Source organism: Sinocyclocheilus grahami, unplaced genomic scaffold, assembly GCF_001515645.1.
Source record: "Sinocyclocheilus grahami isolate Dianchi unplaced genomic scaffold, SAMN03320097.WGS_v1.1 scaffold471.1, whole genome shotgun sequence".
Lineage (NCBI taxonomy): Eukaryota > Metazoa > Chordata > Actinopteri > Cypriniformes > Cyprinidae > Sinocyclocheilus > Sinocyclocheilus grahami.
This window is the reverse complement of record NW_015505650.1, coordinates 488,023-500,397: the sequence shown is the minus strand read 5'-3', so window position 1 is coordinate 500,397 and position 12,375 is coordinate 488,023. Positions and strand designations below refer to the sequence as shown.

The 12,375-nt window shown below is 36.5% G+C and overlaps 1 protein-coding gene across 2 annotated transcripts in view; it reads left to right on the top strand.

Annotated features, from left to right (window-relative positions):
- Positions 1-12,375, top strand: part of LOC107553359 (poly [ADP-ribose] polymerase 6-like) — a 24,268-nt gene extending 11,893 nt beyond the window's left edge. Inside the window, exons 10-25 of one of the 2 annotated variants that reach the window (XM_016235563.1) lie at positions 300-449; positions 1,993-2,143; positions 2,360-2,491; positions 5,096-5,191; positions 5,262-5,354; positions 5,430-5,555; positions 6,099-6,164; positions 6,449-6,516; positions 6,622-6,670; positions 6,765-6,877; positions 7,471-7,490; positions 7,837-7,956; positions 8,553-8,632; positions 8,712-8,775; positions 8,930-9,014; positions 11,172-12,375. In XM_016235563.1, coding sequence (XP_016091049.1) covers positions 300-449; positions 1,993-2,143; positions 2,360-2,491; positions 5,096-5,191; positions 5,262-5,354; positions 5,430-5,555; positions 6,099-6,164; positions 6,449-6,516; positions 6,622-6,670; positions 6,765-6,877; positions 7,471-7,490; positions 7,837-7,956; positions 8,553-8,632; positions 8,712-8,775; positions 8,930-9,014; positions 11,172-11,274 — 1,516 coding nt within the window. In that variant the 3' untranslated portion in view covers positions 11,275-12,375. Of the gene's footprint in view, positions 1-299; positions 450-1,950; positions 2,144-2,359; positions 2,492-5,095; positions 5,192-5,261; positions 5,355-5,429; positions 5,556-6,098; positions 6,165-6,448; positions 6,517-6,621; positions 6,671-6,764; positions 7,052-7,470; positions 7,491-7,836; positions 7,957-8,552; positions 8,633-8,711; positions 8,776-8,929; positions 9,015-11,171 lie in introns of those variants that run through there. The other variant, XM_016235562.1, reaches the window with a different exon arrangement.

The following is a 12,375-nucleotide window of genomic DNA, read 5'->3' as shown; positions in this document are numbered from 1 at the left end:
TGCGCATCACAGAAATACATTACAGTTTAACAGAGATTCACATAGAAAACAGCTATTTTAAATAGCAATAATATTTCACATTTTTACTGTATTTGTGACCAAATATTAAATACAGCTTTGGCGTGCATAATCATTAAAGAAACTTACTGACCCCAAACTTTTCAGTGGTAGTGTGTATTGGAACACTGGATTGGCCAATCAGCATCTAGAACTGGAACAATACTTTTCATAAAGATTCATCTTCACTGCAGTTTTATTAGAGTCAAAATGAAGGCTGAAGCTTGTTTTGGTGTTTCTAGGATCCTCAGTACGTTCACGTCGCAGCAGTGGAAGCACCTCAGCAATGAGTTCCTCAAAGCCCAGCAGGAGAAGCGACACAGCTGGTTCAAAGCCGGAGGAACCATCAAGAAATTCCGTGCAGGACTGAGCATCTTCTCCCCAATTCCCAAGTACGTTCTCATTGTTTGATGTGAAATCACGTCATACAAGCTCACAATCAGATCGTGGTTGATACATCTGAAATAGGGCTCAACAGTGATTGGCTGGAAGTGTTTCCCCATTCATTTTCTCCATAGGGAACTCATAATCAGTTATGAACCAAATCAACCAACTCCAGAATAATCACAACATTACAAGCAAAAAAAGTAATAAAGTAAAAAACAACAAAGGTACACGATTGCTACAACGTCCCATATTGATTCACAGTGTATAATTACCCAGTTAGCCTCCATAAATCCACTGCCATAAAGATTGATTATGTTTCCATGGTAACCGCAACTTCTTTGGCTTCAGGATTATGGGTAGTGAAGTTCCTCACCTGGAATTCTGCAAGTAAACGTGATTTGTTTTGAAATGTCTTATTGTCACACGTATAAGCATATATGTGACCCTGGACCACAAAACCAGTCATAAGGGTCATCTGAAAGCTGAATAAATAAGCTTTCCATTGATGTATGGTTTGTTAGGAGAGGACAATATTTGAAAATCTGGAATCTGAGCGTGCAAAAAAATCTAAATATTGAGAAAATCATCTTTAAAGTTGTCCAAATGAAGTTCTTAGCAATGCATATTACTAATCAAACATTAAGTTTTGATATATTTACGGTAGGACATTTACAAAATATCTTCATGGAACATGATCTTAATATCCTAATGATTTTTGGCATAAAAGAGAAATGTATAATTGTGACCCATACAATGTATTGTTGGCTATTGCTACAAATATCCCCCAGCGACTTAACACTGCTTTTGTGCTCCAGGCTCACTTATATTTACATTTACATTTATGCAATTGGTTAACGCTTTTATGCAAAGTGACTTACAATGCGTTCAAGCTATACGTTTTTGTTTTTGATGCATGCATTCACTGGGAATCGAACCAGTGACAGTGTTGCAAGCGTCATGCTGTTTAAGCTACAGGAAGGCTATCGTTATTACGTACTGTTTTGTCTGTTTGGTCTGTATTGAAAGGTTTAGTTTAATTAAGGTTTAGTTAAAGGAGATTTTGAAGGACGATTTTGCTTCCTGAACCCAAATGTTGAGCTTTATTAACAAATAATAAAATGTTTTATATATTTATTAAAAATGTTTATATATTATATATATATATATATATATATAATTTATTTATTTGTATTTCTTTCTTTATTTATTTACCTTGTTTATTTTATATGTATTTAAAATTTTAAATAAAAGTGCCACAAATCTCATTTTAAAAACTTTAATTTGTCACTTAAGTCGTTTATTTCCATGCACTTCTATCAGATTATCTGCTCTTAAAACAAGACTTAATATCCCATATAATTTTACTTCTGAAGTAACTGTATCTTGAATTAAGAACGTTTAGATGTTTGTGCTGGAAGCGAGACAAAAACACTACATAAGTGCTAGTTCTACTTTCTGCTAGTTGGCAATCATAATTCAGGTAATTCCAGCGTGACGTGAGCGCAGCATGAACTCATCCGCTGGCTGTGGCCTCCATCTTGGCTCCAGGTCTCCCAGTTTCCCCCTGATCCAGGACACAGTGTTGAAAGGCAAACTGAACGTGCCCGAGCTCAGAGTCACCCGGCTCATGAACCGCTCCATCTCCTGTACCATGAAGAACCCCAAGGGGGAGCTGTTTAGCTATCCTCCGAACAGCCAGGTCAGCATCCCGTCTTCCCCGACTGCACGCTTTCCTTTCCAAACACTCTCTCCTCGCTTCTCCATACCCGTGACCCCTCACTAGGGCCTCCAGATAAAACATGGATGCACAGTCCCTCATCCCAGCCCTCAGCCTCTTTGCCCTCCGACACCCCCCTCGCCTAACACGGCTGGCTGGCACCTTTCCCATAATGCTTTGTCTCCGTTAACCCATCAGACTGTGGCTGTCCCGGCGGGCAGGGCCCCTGCGCAGATTACCACCCGCCAGCTGATTGAGTTGTTTTTCTCATCCCAGGCGGGCGGACACTGCAAGAACATCCCCACGCTGGAGTACGGCTTCCTCGTGCAGGTACCGTCTCACCACAGCCTCAGCGACACGCACGACTTCATCCTTTCCCATGATGCCCAGCGTACATCCGAACATTACATCCGTGCATGACGAGTGCAGTGTCTAAGTGAACGTGTGAGTGAGTCTACGCTGTAAAAAAAAAAAAACTGTAACATTTACGGTAAAAAACGGCAGCTGTGGTTGCTGGAATTTTACCGTAAAAAATACGGTAGCAACATTTTAGGTTTTACGGTTTTAACTTAAATTTACAGTTAAATACCGTAATTTCATTAACTGATATAATGTTAATATACCAACCTATTGAAGGACTGAAATCTGTTTTGCACCTTTGTAATACACTGATAACCACCAAATGCAGGAGGTGATGAGAAAGTCACATATAGACGGTGCACAGCGTCATTCACACAAACACTAAACACCATCACGGTGACACACATGAAACTGAAATAATGCAATAAACATTCATTTAACAACATTAGGTGTAACACACAACCCTAATATACAAAACTGATAAGAAAAAAACTAAGAAGAAACAGTTATTTCAACAAAAAAACATCAAATTTGAAATGTAACGCAGGGAATTCTGGGAATGTCAATTTACGGTTATTCACTGTAAATTATAGTCTTTTAGTCTAGTCTTTAGTTATTCACTATGTAAATTATAGTCTTATAGTCTAGAATTCACTTCCAAAAACGGTATACTACCGTAAAATTGCATGTAATGTCCAATACAGTTTTTCACCGTATATAGTAGGGGAATTTACCGTTAACCATTTAACAGGTTTTTACTGTAGCATTTTTACAGTATTTTACCGTTAAATTCACGGTCATTTTATACAGTGTAAATACGGACCGTAAATCTGATAAAAGGTTATAATCGTGATGACGTAGAGGATTAAAGAACCTGCCAAAAATGTACAGCTTTATTTTTGAAGTCTAAAAACTAAATCAAATTAAATTACAAATTAAATTGAAAATGATTAAATTAAATTAAATTAGTAATAAATAACAAACTGAATTAATGCACACCTAAGGTGATAATACAACAAAACTGAATATGCATTAATGACGCAGAGGATTAAAGCACCTCCCAAAAATGTACAGCTTCGTTTTGAAGTTTAAAAATTAATTAAATTAATTTAAATAAAAATTATTACATTTAATTATGCATTCAATTATAAATCAAGTTCAGTTAAATTAAATTAGAAATGAAAAAAAAACAGAATAATCAACATTCTACTAAATTATTGAATATGAATGCACGTTTAATGTGATAATATAACAAACTTTAATATGCATTAATGACGCACATGATTAAAGCACCTACCAAAAATGTACAGCTTTATTTTGAAGTTTAAAAATTAAATTAAATATTAAATTAAATTAGAAACAAAGAACAAACCAACAAAATAAGCAACAGTCCACTAAATTATTGAAAATGAATGCACACCAAAGGTGATAATATAACTAACTTGAATATGCATTAATTTTCAAGAATTCTGTGGTCTGGAATCATTTCTTTTGTTTTTACCACACAAGGTTGACCGCTTGTACGTGTGCTTATCTTAAGAAATTGTTCAGGTTTTCATTCTTAAAAGGCTCTCATTTCTTAAATCTCTTTACACTACATATAAAGTATTTTGCTTAAAACCGCATTTATTAGTTCAAAAGGAACATGACGGAGCGACTGTAATGTAGTAAACGAACCTGTGATTACTTTATAGCTGAGCTGTTATTACAGTAATGAGGTTCAAGAGGCCAGACTTAAACAACAGCACAGCTATATTTAGGACACATTCACATTCATTCAAATGTGATTTAGTGAAACGTGATGTACATAGTAGCTGTTTGACATCATTGCTGTTTGGGGTTGGTAAGATTTTTATTTTATTTTTTCAGCAAGGATGCATTAAATTGATCAAAAGTGACAGAAAAGACATTTATAAAGTTACAAATGATTTCTGTTTCAAATAAATGCTGTTCTTTTGAACTTTCTGTTCATCTGTGAATCCTGAAAAATAAAATGCGTCACGGTTTCCACAGAAATATTGTGCGGCACGACTGTTTTCAGCATTGATAATAATCAGAAATATTTCTCGAGCAGCAAATCAGCATATTATACTGATTTCTGAAGACTGGAGTAATGATGCTGAAAATACAGCTTTGATCACAGAAATAAATTACATTTTAACAGATATTCACATAGAAACCAGCTATTTTAAATTGCAATAATATTTCAGATTTTTACTGTATTTTTGATCAAATAAATGCAGCCTTGGTGAACATAAGCAATAAAGAATCTACAGTAGTGTGTGTTGTGTGTATTTTTAGCCCATCTGGAACACTGGATTAACCAATCAGCATCTAGAATTGGAGCGATACTTGAGTTCTTTGAAATATGTGTCAACCAATTCAACAATGCTGTGTCCTAATGCAGTTTCCAGTTAGTCTTTTCGCTCATAACTGCAGTCATCATCATCATCATCATCATCATATAACACAACAGACTCGTGATTCCGCTGTGATTGCGCTGCGGTTCTCTTTGATCTTCCTGTGACAGAGGATCCCATCAGCTCAGCATTTCTTCTGATTATCCTCCGTTAGATAATGAAATACTCTGAGCAGCGCATCCCCACTCTGAACGAATACTGCGTGGTGTGTGACGAGCAGCACGTCTTCCAGAACGGATCCATGCTGAAGGTGAGCGTCAGCCTTTGCTCACGACTGAAGCTGGGTTCTTTGCTCTGATTGGTCGGTTTCTTCCCACCAGCCTGCGGTTTGCACGAGAGAGCTGTGTGTGTTTTCCTTCTACACGCTGGGAGTGATGTCCGGAGCGGCTGAGGAGGTGGCCACCGGCGCTGAGGTGCGTTCATTCATTCATCCCGTCTCCTGAGGTGTAGTGTTTGTGGAGTTAATGATATGTGATGTTCATCTTCAGGTGGTGGACCTGCTGGTGGCCATGTGTCGCGCCGCTCTCGAGTCGCCCCGTAAAAGCATCATCTTTGAGCCGTATCCGTCTGTGGTCGACCCCAATGACCCCAAAACACTCGCCTTTAACCCGAAGGTGACCGTCTCTACTTGCACTCAGATCAACTATCGTTTGTCCTGTAAAGGCTGGAATGCAGATTCTGCATCACAGACACAACTGTACAAAAGTCTTAGGCCACTAGTATTTTCACCAACAAAAAATGGTTTTAAGTCAGTTATTTCTGTATTTTGCTGTAGTGTGTCAGTAGGAAATATCAGTTTACATTTCCAAACATTGCTTTCGCCATTAATTGTAATAATCCAGTGAGATTTTTGTATTTTGTCGTCTTTTTCAGTGCGAATTATCTAAACATTGTTAAACCAAGATACGTTTACTTGAGAAACGAAATGGCTTAAGACGGCTTGTTTCCTGATAAAGATTATCAAGATGTGTAATTAATCTTCAGGTTGTGTCATTTTAACCCAGAGAGGATTTGTTTTCATGAAAATGCTACTTAATGTTGCATCGGAGTAAAACTTACTGACTTTGCTCACACTGGATATATTTTCGTACTGTCTGTGTGTCTGTGTGTCTCTGTGTGTCTGTGTGTGATTATTGTATTGCTCCTGTGCCGAACAGAAGAAGAATTATGAGCGTCTGCAGAAAGCTCTAGACAGTGTGATGTCTATTCGGGAAATGACACAGGTACAGCGGCGGAAAGCAACATTAACAAATGTGTTCATTAATATTTCAGGATATATCTGGTTTTATTGTCCAGATTTGTTTTTTGAGGAACTGCTAGAAAGCCTTTCAGTCAGTCAACGATTTAAGCAATGATGCTTAAATATTTATAAAATATAATTCCCACCATGTTCATATGGAAATCATGCAAAGACTAAATTAAATTACGTATGAAAATATAATATATATGATAATTGATAAATGAGTTATCAGAGACTGTTTTTCAGAAACTGTATTTGTATTATCAGGGCTCGTATCTGGAGATTAAGAAGCAGATGGATAAACTGGATCCTCTGGCTCATCCGTTATTGCAGTGGTGAGTTAAAAAGCAACAGGCTGGGCTTTACAGTGATTTTACCACAGTAACACCACAGTTTAGGCCTTTCTGATGGTTTATTGCTCCATCTGTCTCTCTCTGCAGGATTATATCCAGTAACAGGTCTCATATTGTGAAGCTGCCGCTCAGTAGGGTGAGATGAACACTTTTAAATGCAAGGACAGCTTTCCTTTCATAAGCTTTTGTCATTACTTTTGTATTTTTATTGATTTTTTTGCTGTGTATAGCAGCTGAAGTTCATGCACACGTCTCATCAGTTTCTGCTGTTGAGCAGCCCGCCTGCAAAAGAAGCTCGATTTCGCACCGCAAAGAAACTCTACGGCAGCACCTTCGCCTTCCAGTGAGTCTCCGTGACCTGCAGAAACACACGCGCGTCACAGAGAATCAGTCTCTCGTCAGAGCCGATCACACGACGCAATGAACCACAACGCTTCGTTATAATTAACAAAACTCTCTGCACTGAATATCTGGTGTGGACTTTTTATTGCTATTTTTATTTTGATCAAATAAATGCAGCCAGACAAAAACTAAAATAACAAACTAGAACGCCTCCATTATAATAAAACTGTCTGCAGTCAATTAAATGCAGTAAAAGTGATGCAGTGCGACAAACTATTTGATTACAAACTACTTTTTAATTGCAAACTACATTTTAATTGCAAACTAATTTTGATTGCAAACTACATTTTAATTGCAAACTAATTTTGATTGCAAACTACATTTTAATTGCAAACTACATTTTGCTTTATTGAATATAATGTAGCAACTATATTTTTTCCCTCTACAGTTTTGAGCTAAAGATCATTGCTTACAAAATCAAGACAATAAAAAACTGATTTGGTTTTGCATGAATAGCGTAGAAATTGGGATCCCAACTCCCCTTTTCTATTGAGATAGATCTAATATCTAACATTAAATGAACATGAAAATTAGTTTCAGATACATTAAATGGTGTTTGGTTTCAATTTTCTTGTCTTATTTGATTGAATTCAACAAGTAAAATCATGCAATAAAGTAAAAATGTTTATATAATCAGGTTCAATTTAGTTCATTTTAGAAAGAAATATGAATTGTAGGTTAAGAACAAAAATTTGATTTATTTTATTAGTTTCAGGGCCTGCTTTATATCCTGTGCATGTAAATCTGCCAAGAAATCAGATTTATAAGCCGCTGATTAGGTTACTATTCAGAAAAATAATATCAGGAGCATCAAAAATAATGACGGGTTTCTATCGGGTGGTATAAATTTAAACAATGTGAACACGCGTATCTGCCGTGTTTCTCTTCTTTCACGGCGAGCGTGTGCAGAGCGTGTAACTCTCTCCTCCTCTTCTTCTCTTTCATCAAAGCTGCACGGAGCAGCGTACGGGAAAGGCATCTATCTGAGCCCCATATCCAGTATTTCCTTTGGATACTCAGGTACGATCCAGACCCGCGTCTTCCGTGCTTCGCTGTGGGTTCTTCATCACATCTCAGTCTCTGTCTCTCTGTAACAAACACCTCAGTCTGTTTTCTGATCCATATGAGTGCTTTGTTGTGCGTGGACACACTCTTTTTGATTCTGTGTGATTTATGGTTTTTTTTTTGTATGTGCTGGATTGTTTTTCCTTTTCCACTCTGCAAACAAACATGTTCTTCGTCTTGTTTTGTCTGAAAATATCCTTTCAAAAAAATACATTTACGAAACAAAAGAAGCACATTTGTGTAAGACGAGACTTTTTCTTTAATCTGCTCTACCTTTTGTTCATTTCTTCCACGTAATGCAACGAGTTTCTTCCTCGGTATTTTTGTCCGGTATTTATCCTAATGATTTTTGGCATAAAAGAGAAATGTATAATTGTGACCCATACAATGTATTGTTGGCTATTGCTACAAATATCCCCCAGCGACTTAACACTGCTTTTGTGCTCCAGCTCACATTTGAGCACCAGCACTGGAAAAGGGATGAATGCAAGATCAAACGTTGATTGATTGATTGATTGATTGATTTGATTTGTGTGTGTGTGTGTGTTCAGGAATGGGGAAGGGCCAGCATCGCATGCCCACTAAAGATGAGTTAGTCCAGCGATATAATCGAATGAACACAATGCCACAGGTACGACAGAAGCGTTAAAAACATGTGATCTGTGCTCGGCTCTCAGAGGAGTAAATGTGAGTTATTTGTTCTTCAACAGAGTCGTCCCATACAGTCGCGGTTCCTCCAGAGCAGGAACTTAAACTGCATCGCTCTCTGTGAAGGTAAAACATCTCCGATCTCACCTGCTCTAACAATTCACAATTCACTCAGTCTTGTTTGAATATATATTGCTTAGTGAATTCCCTCGTGTGTGCTGAAGTCCTGTTTCTCAACCAACCTCTGACACATGAGAGGATTGTGTTTGTGTGCTGACAGTGATCACGTCCAAAGACCTGCAGAAACATGGGAACATCTGGGTGTGTCCGGTGTCTGACCACGTCTGCACACGCTTCTTCTTCGTGTGAGTATCTGTCTACCATGCATTTCTTTTTTCTTGTTTTCTTCTGATCGCAACTTAATTTTCTTGTGAGCCCGACATAACAAAAGCTTGTTTTCTCGTGATCTTGACATAAAAAACTGGCTGCTTTCACACAGAGACACAGAAGTAGTTTTTTCATGATTTTCTGTGCACTAGAATAAAATAACAAATAATAATAAAACTGTATTTTTAGTATCATTATTTTAGTTTAGTTTACTTTTTATATTTTCCGTTTTCATTTTAATTTTACTTAAAGTTTTATTAATTTTGTTTTTGGGATTTTTTGGTAGTTTTTCTTTTTCTTATATGTCTGTATAATTTGATTAATTTTTATTTCAGTTTTAGTTTGAGTTATTTTAGTGCATCAAGTTAAACTAAATTAAAGTGAAAAATGTTGCCTTGGCAGCTAGCTGAAATCTTTTACATTTAATTTTATTTTGGTTCATTTTCATTTTATTTCAAGAAACGGAAATGTGTTTTAACTACAAGTTAACTACAATAACACTGAACAATAAAAACAAAACAAAAACTTTTTTGTGTGTATTTTCCTTTTTATGTGATTAATCTACAGCAAAAATACAGCACTCTTAATATGCAAACGCCTGAGGTAATTCATTAATTAATTAGTGCTGTTGTTGGATAATGGGTCGGTGTTGATGTCGAGATCACAAGAAACAACTATTTTACTATTTCGTAATCATGAAAACAACTCGTGTTATGTCGAAAACTCGAGAAATCCACTATTTTGTAATGTCGAGATAACAAGAAAAAATGAAATTCTATCTCAGTATTTTTGTCTTGTTTTCCAGTACAAATATCAAAACATTCATGCATCAAGAAACATTTACTTGAGATGCAAAATGACAATTTAAGTCTTTTTTTCCTGCATCAAATGCATCAAAATATCTGCCAGTGGGGCAAAAATGTACTTCATTCAAAGGAAAAACAAGATTATTTTTCTTGCCCCACTGGCAGATTTTTTCTCGTTTTAAGCAAAAACTCAATTTTGATACATTTTTCAGAAATCAAGACTTCTTATTTTATGTCATTTTGTAAATGTATCTTGATTTAAGAGTGTTTAGATATTTGTACCGGAAAACAAAACAAAAACAGTGAGGAAAAAAATGACTTTTGCAGTGATTTTATCAAAAATGAAGTAAATAGAGTATATATAGAAATACACAAAGCACAGACATATGTATTATAGATAACCTATGCACAGATATTATTATAGAAATGTGCAAGGGGGAAAAGTGCACAAAAATTGTGACATGCACAGGCGGTCTGATAAATGATTTGCATATTGCACAGTAGTTAATTAGTTACCAGTAGTTGTTTTTAGTATTATTTATGTACTTTTATAATATTTATTCATAGCTTTTTATGTTTTAGTTTTCATTTTGTTATGTGCTTTTGTCATTTTCATTCTCTTTTTAATTTCTGCATTTAGCTTTATTTTTTATGTCAGCTTTAGTTTTAGTCATTTTAATACTTGAATGTATTTAATTTCAGTTAGTCGCCAATGCAACATTTTTTGTTTGTTTTTGATATTAGGTTATATTTTGTTTTATTTCAGCTTTATTGCAATTAACGAAAACAATTTTAATAGTTTCAGTTAACAATAACAACACTAATAGGCTACTGTCAAGCGAAAGCTGCTTACAAAGCATGAATATTGTAGTATAACATTTGTGACCCTGGAGCACAAAACCAGTCATAAGGGTCAATTTCTCGAAATTGAGATTTATGCATGCATCATAAATAAGCTTTCCATTGATGTATGGTTTGTTAGGATCGGACAATATTTGGCTGAGATACGACTATTTGAAAATCTGTAATCTGAGGGTGCAAAAAAATCTAAATATTGAGAAAATCATCTTTAAAGTTGTTCAAATGAAGTTCTTAGCCATGCATATTGCCAATCAAAAATGTACAGTAGGACATTTACTAAATATCTTCATGGAACATGATCTTTACTTAATATCCTAATGATTTTTGGCATAAAAGAGAAATGTATAATTGTGACCCATACAATGTATTGTTGGCTATTGCTACAAATATCCCCCAGCGACTCAACACTGCTTTTGTGCTGCAGGGACACATATGAAATATTGTTTTAATGTGATCCATGTGTGTCAGGTATGAGGACGGTCAGGTGGGAGATGCTAACATTAACACACAGGAGCCCAAGATCCAGAAGGAGATCATGCGCGTGATCGGCACCCAGATCTACTCCAGCTGAAGAGCTGTCCTGCAGAAACGGCCGAGACGGACACATTTCTGGGCTCCAAACTCCTCGACTCTACTCCATCTGTGCTCTCTTTAATCCTGTCTTTCACATCAGATGCCAGATGAGGGAAAACTTCATGATAAGCCCCGCCCACAACCCTTTGACTTCCCACAGAGCCGCTGTCAGTCAAAAGCAGACCGGCGCCTGATTGGACGAGACGGTCGGCCAATGAACTCGCATCTGTCGCTCGTTTTCTCTTTTTCACAGATCGTTTCTCACACTAAATATCTAAACACGTAAAAACATGTTTAGCATGTTTATTGCAGTTTTGTCCGTCTCTGGATAGTAAATGATGAATCTGTGCGCTTTATTGTGTTCGTATCTTCTTCATCTTTCTCCTCCGCTGCTCTTTCTGACTGATGACTTTTATTAATATCCCAGATGTTTTTATCTCGGAGTTTCCTGCTGAAATCAATTTCCTGTCTTTTGTTGCTCAGCTCTGCTTACATGTGTACGAACGCAACATTGATTTATCGCCCGACAGAACGCGGATGAGAGGACAGGGACACGTCGTTACTCGTGTTTATACTGTTATCTTCTGGATCGAGTCGTTGTGACGCCGTTTTGGTGCCGTCATCCGATGGGACGCGCCAGCTGAAGCCAGAGACGCTTTTATCTCCATTCTCAGACATTCCCGAGTGCTTGTGGGTAATTTCCACAAAGCCTGCAGAGGGATGACGTACAGAAGCAGTCAAACATTTGGACACATTACTTATTCTGACTATTTTCCACAATAATAGTAAAGTGTGCACACTCTGAAATCACACAAATGGAAGTCAAAACTCGTTTAAAGTTAACATTAAATTCAAGTTGCAATCGCCTCTTCTTCCCTGTTGTGATCAAAGTTTGAAATGAACTTTATCACTCATCAACTTTATCACTTATTTATTGGCTATAGCATATTTCGTGCACGGAGGTCATTCATAGTGCTTTATATAAAAAGGATTCAAAATAATCATAAAATGATCACAATTGATGCATGATGCATAAAAAAGCATGCATAATAAATAAAAAAGTAACAACAACAAAAGCAAAGAATAAAAATGATTACAA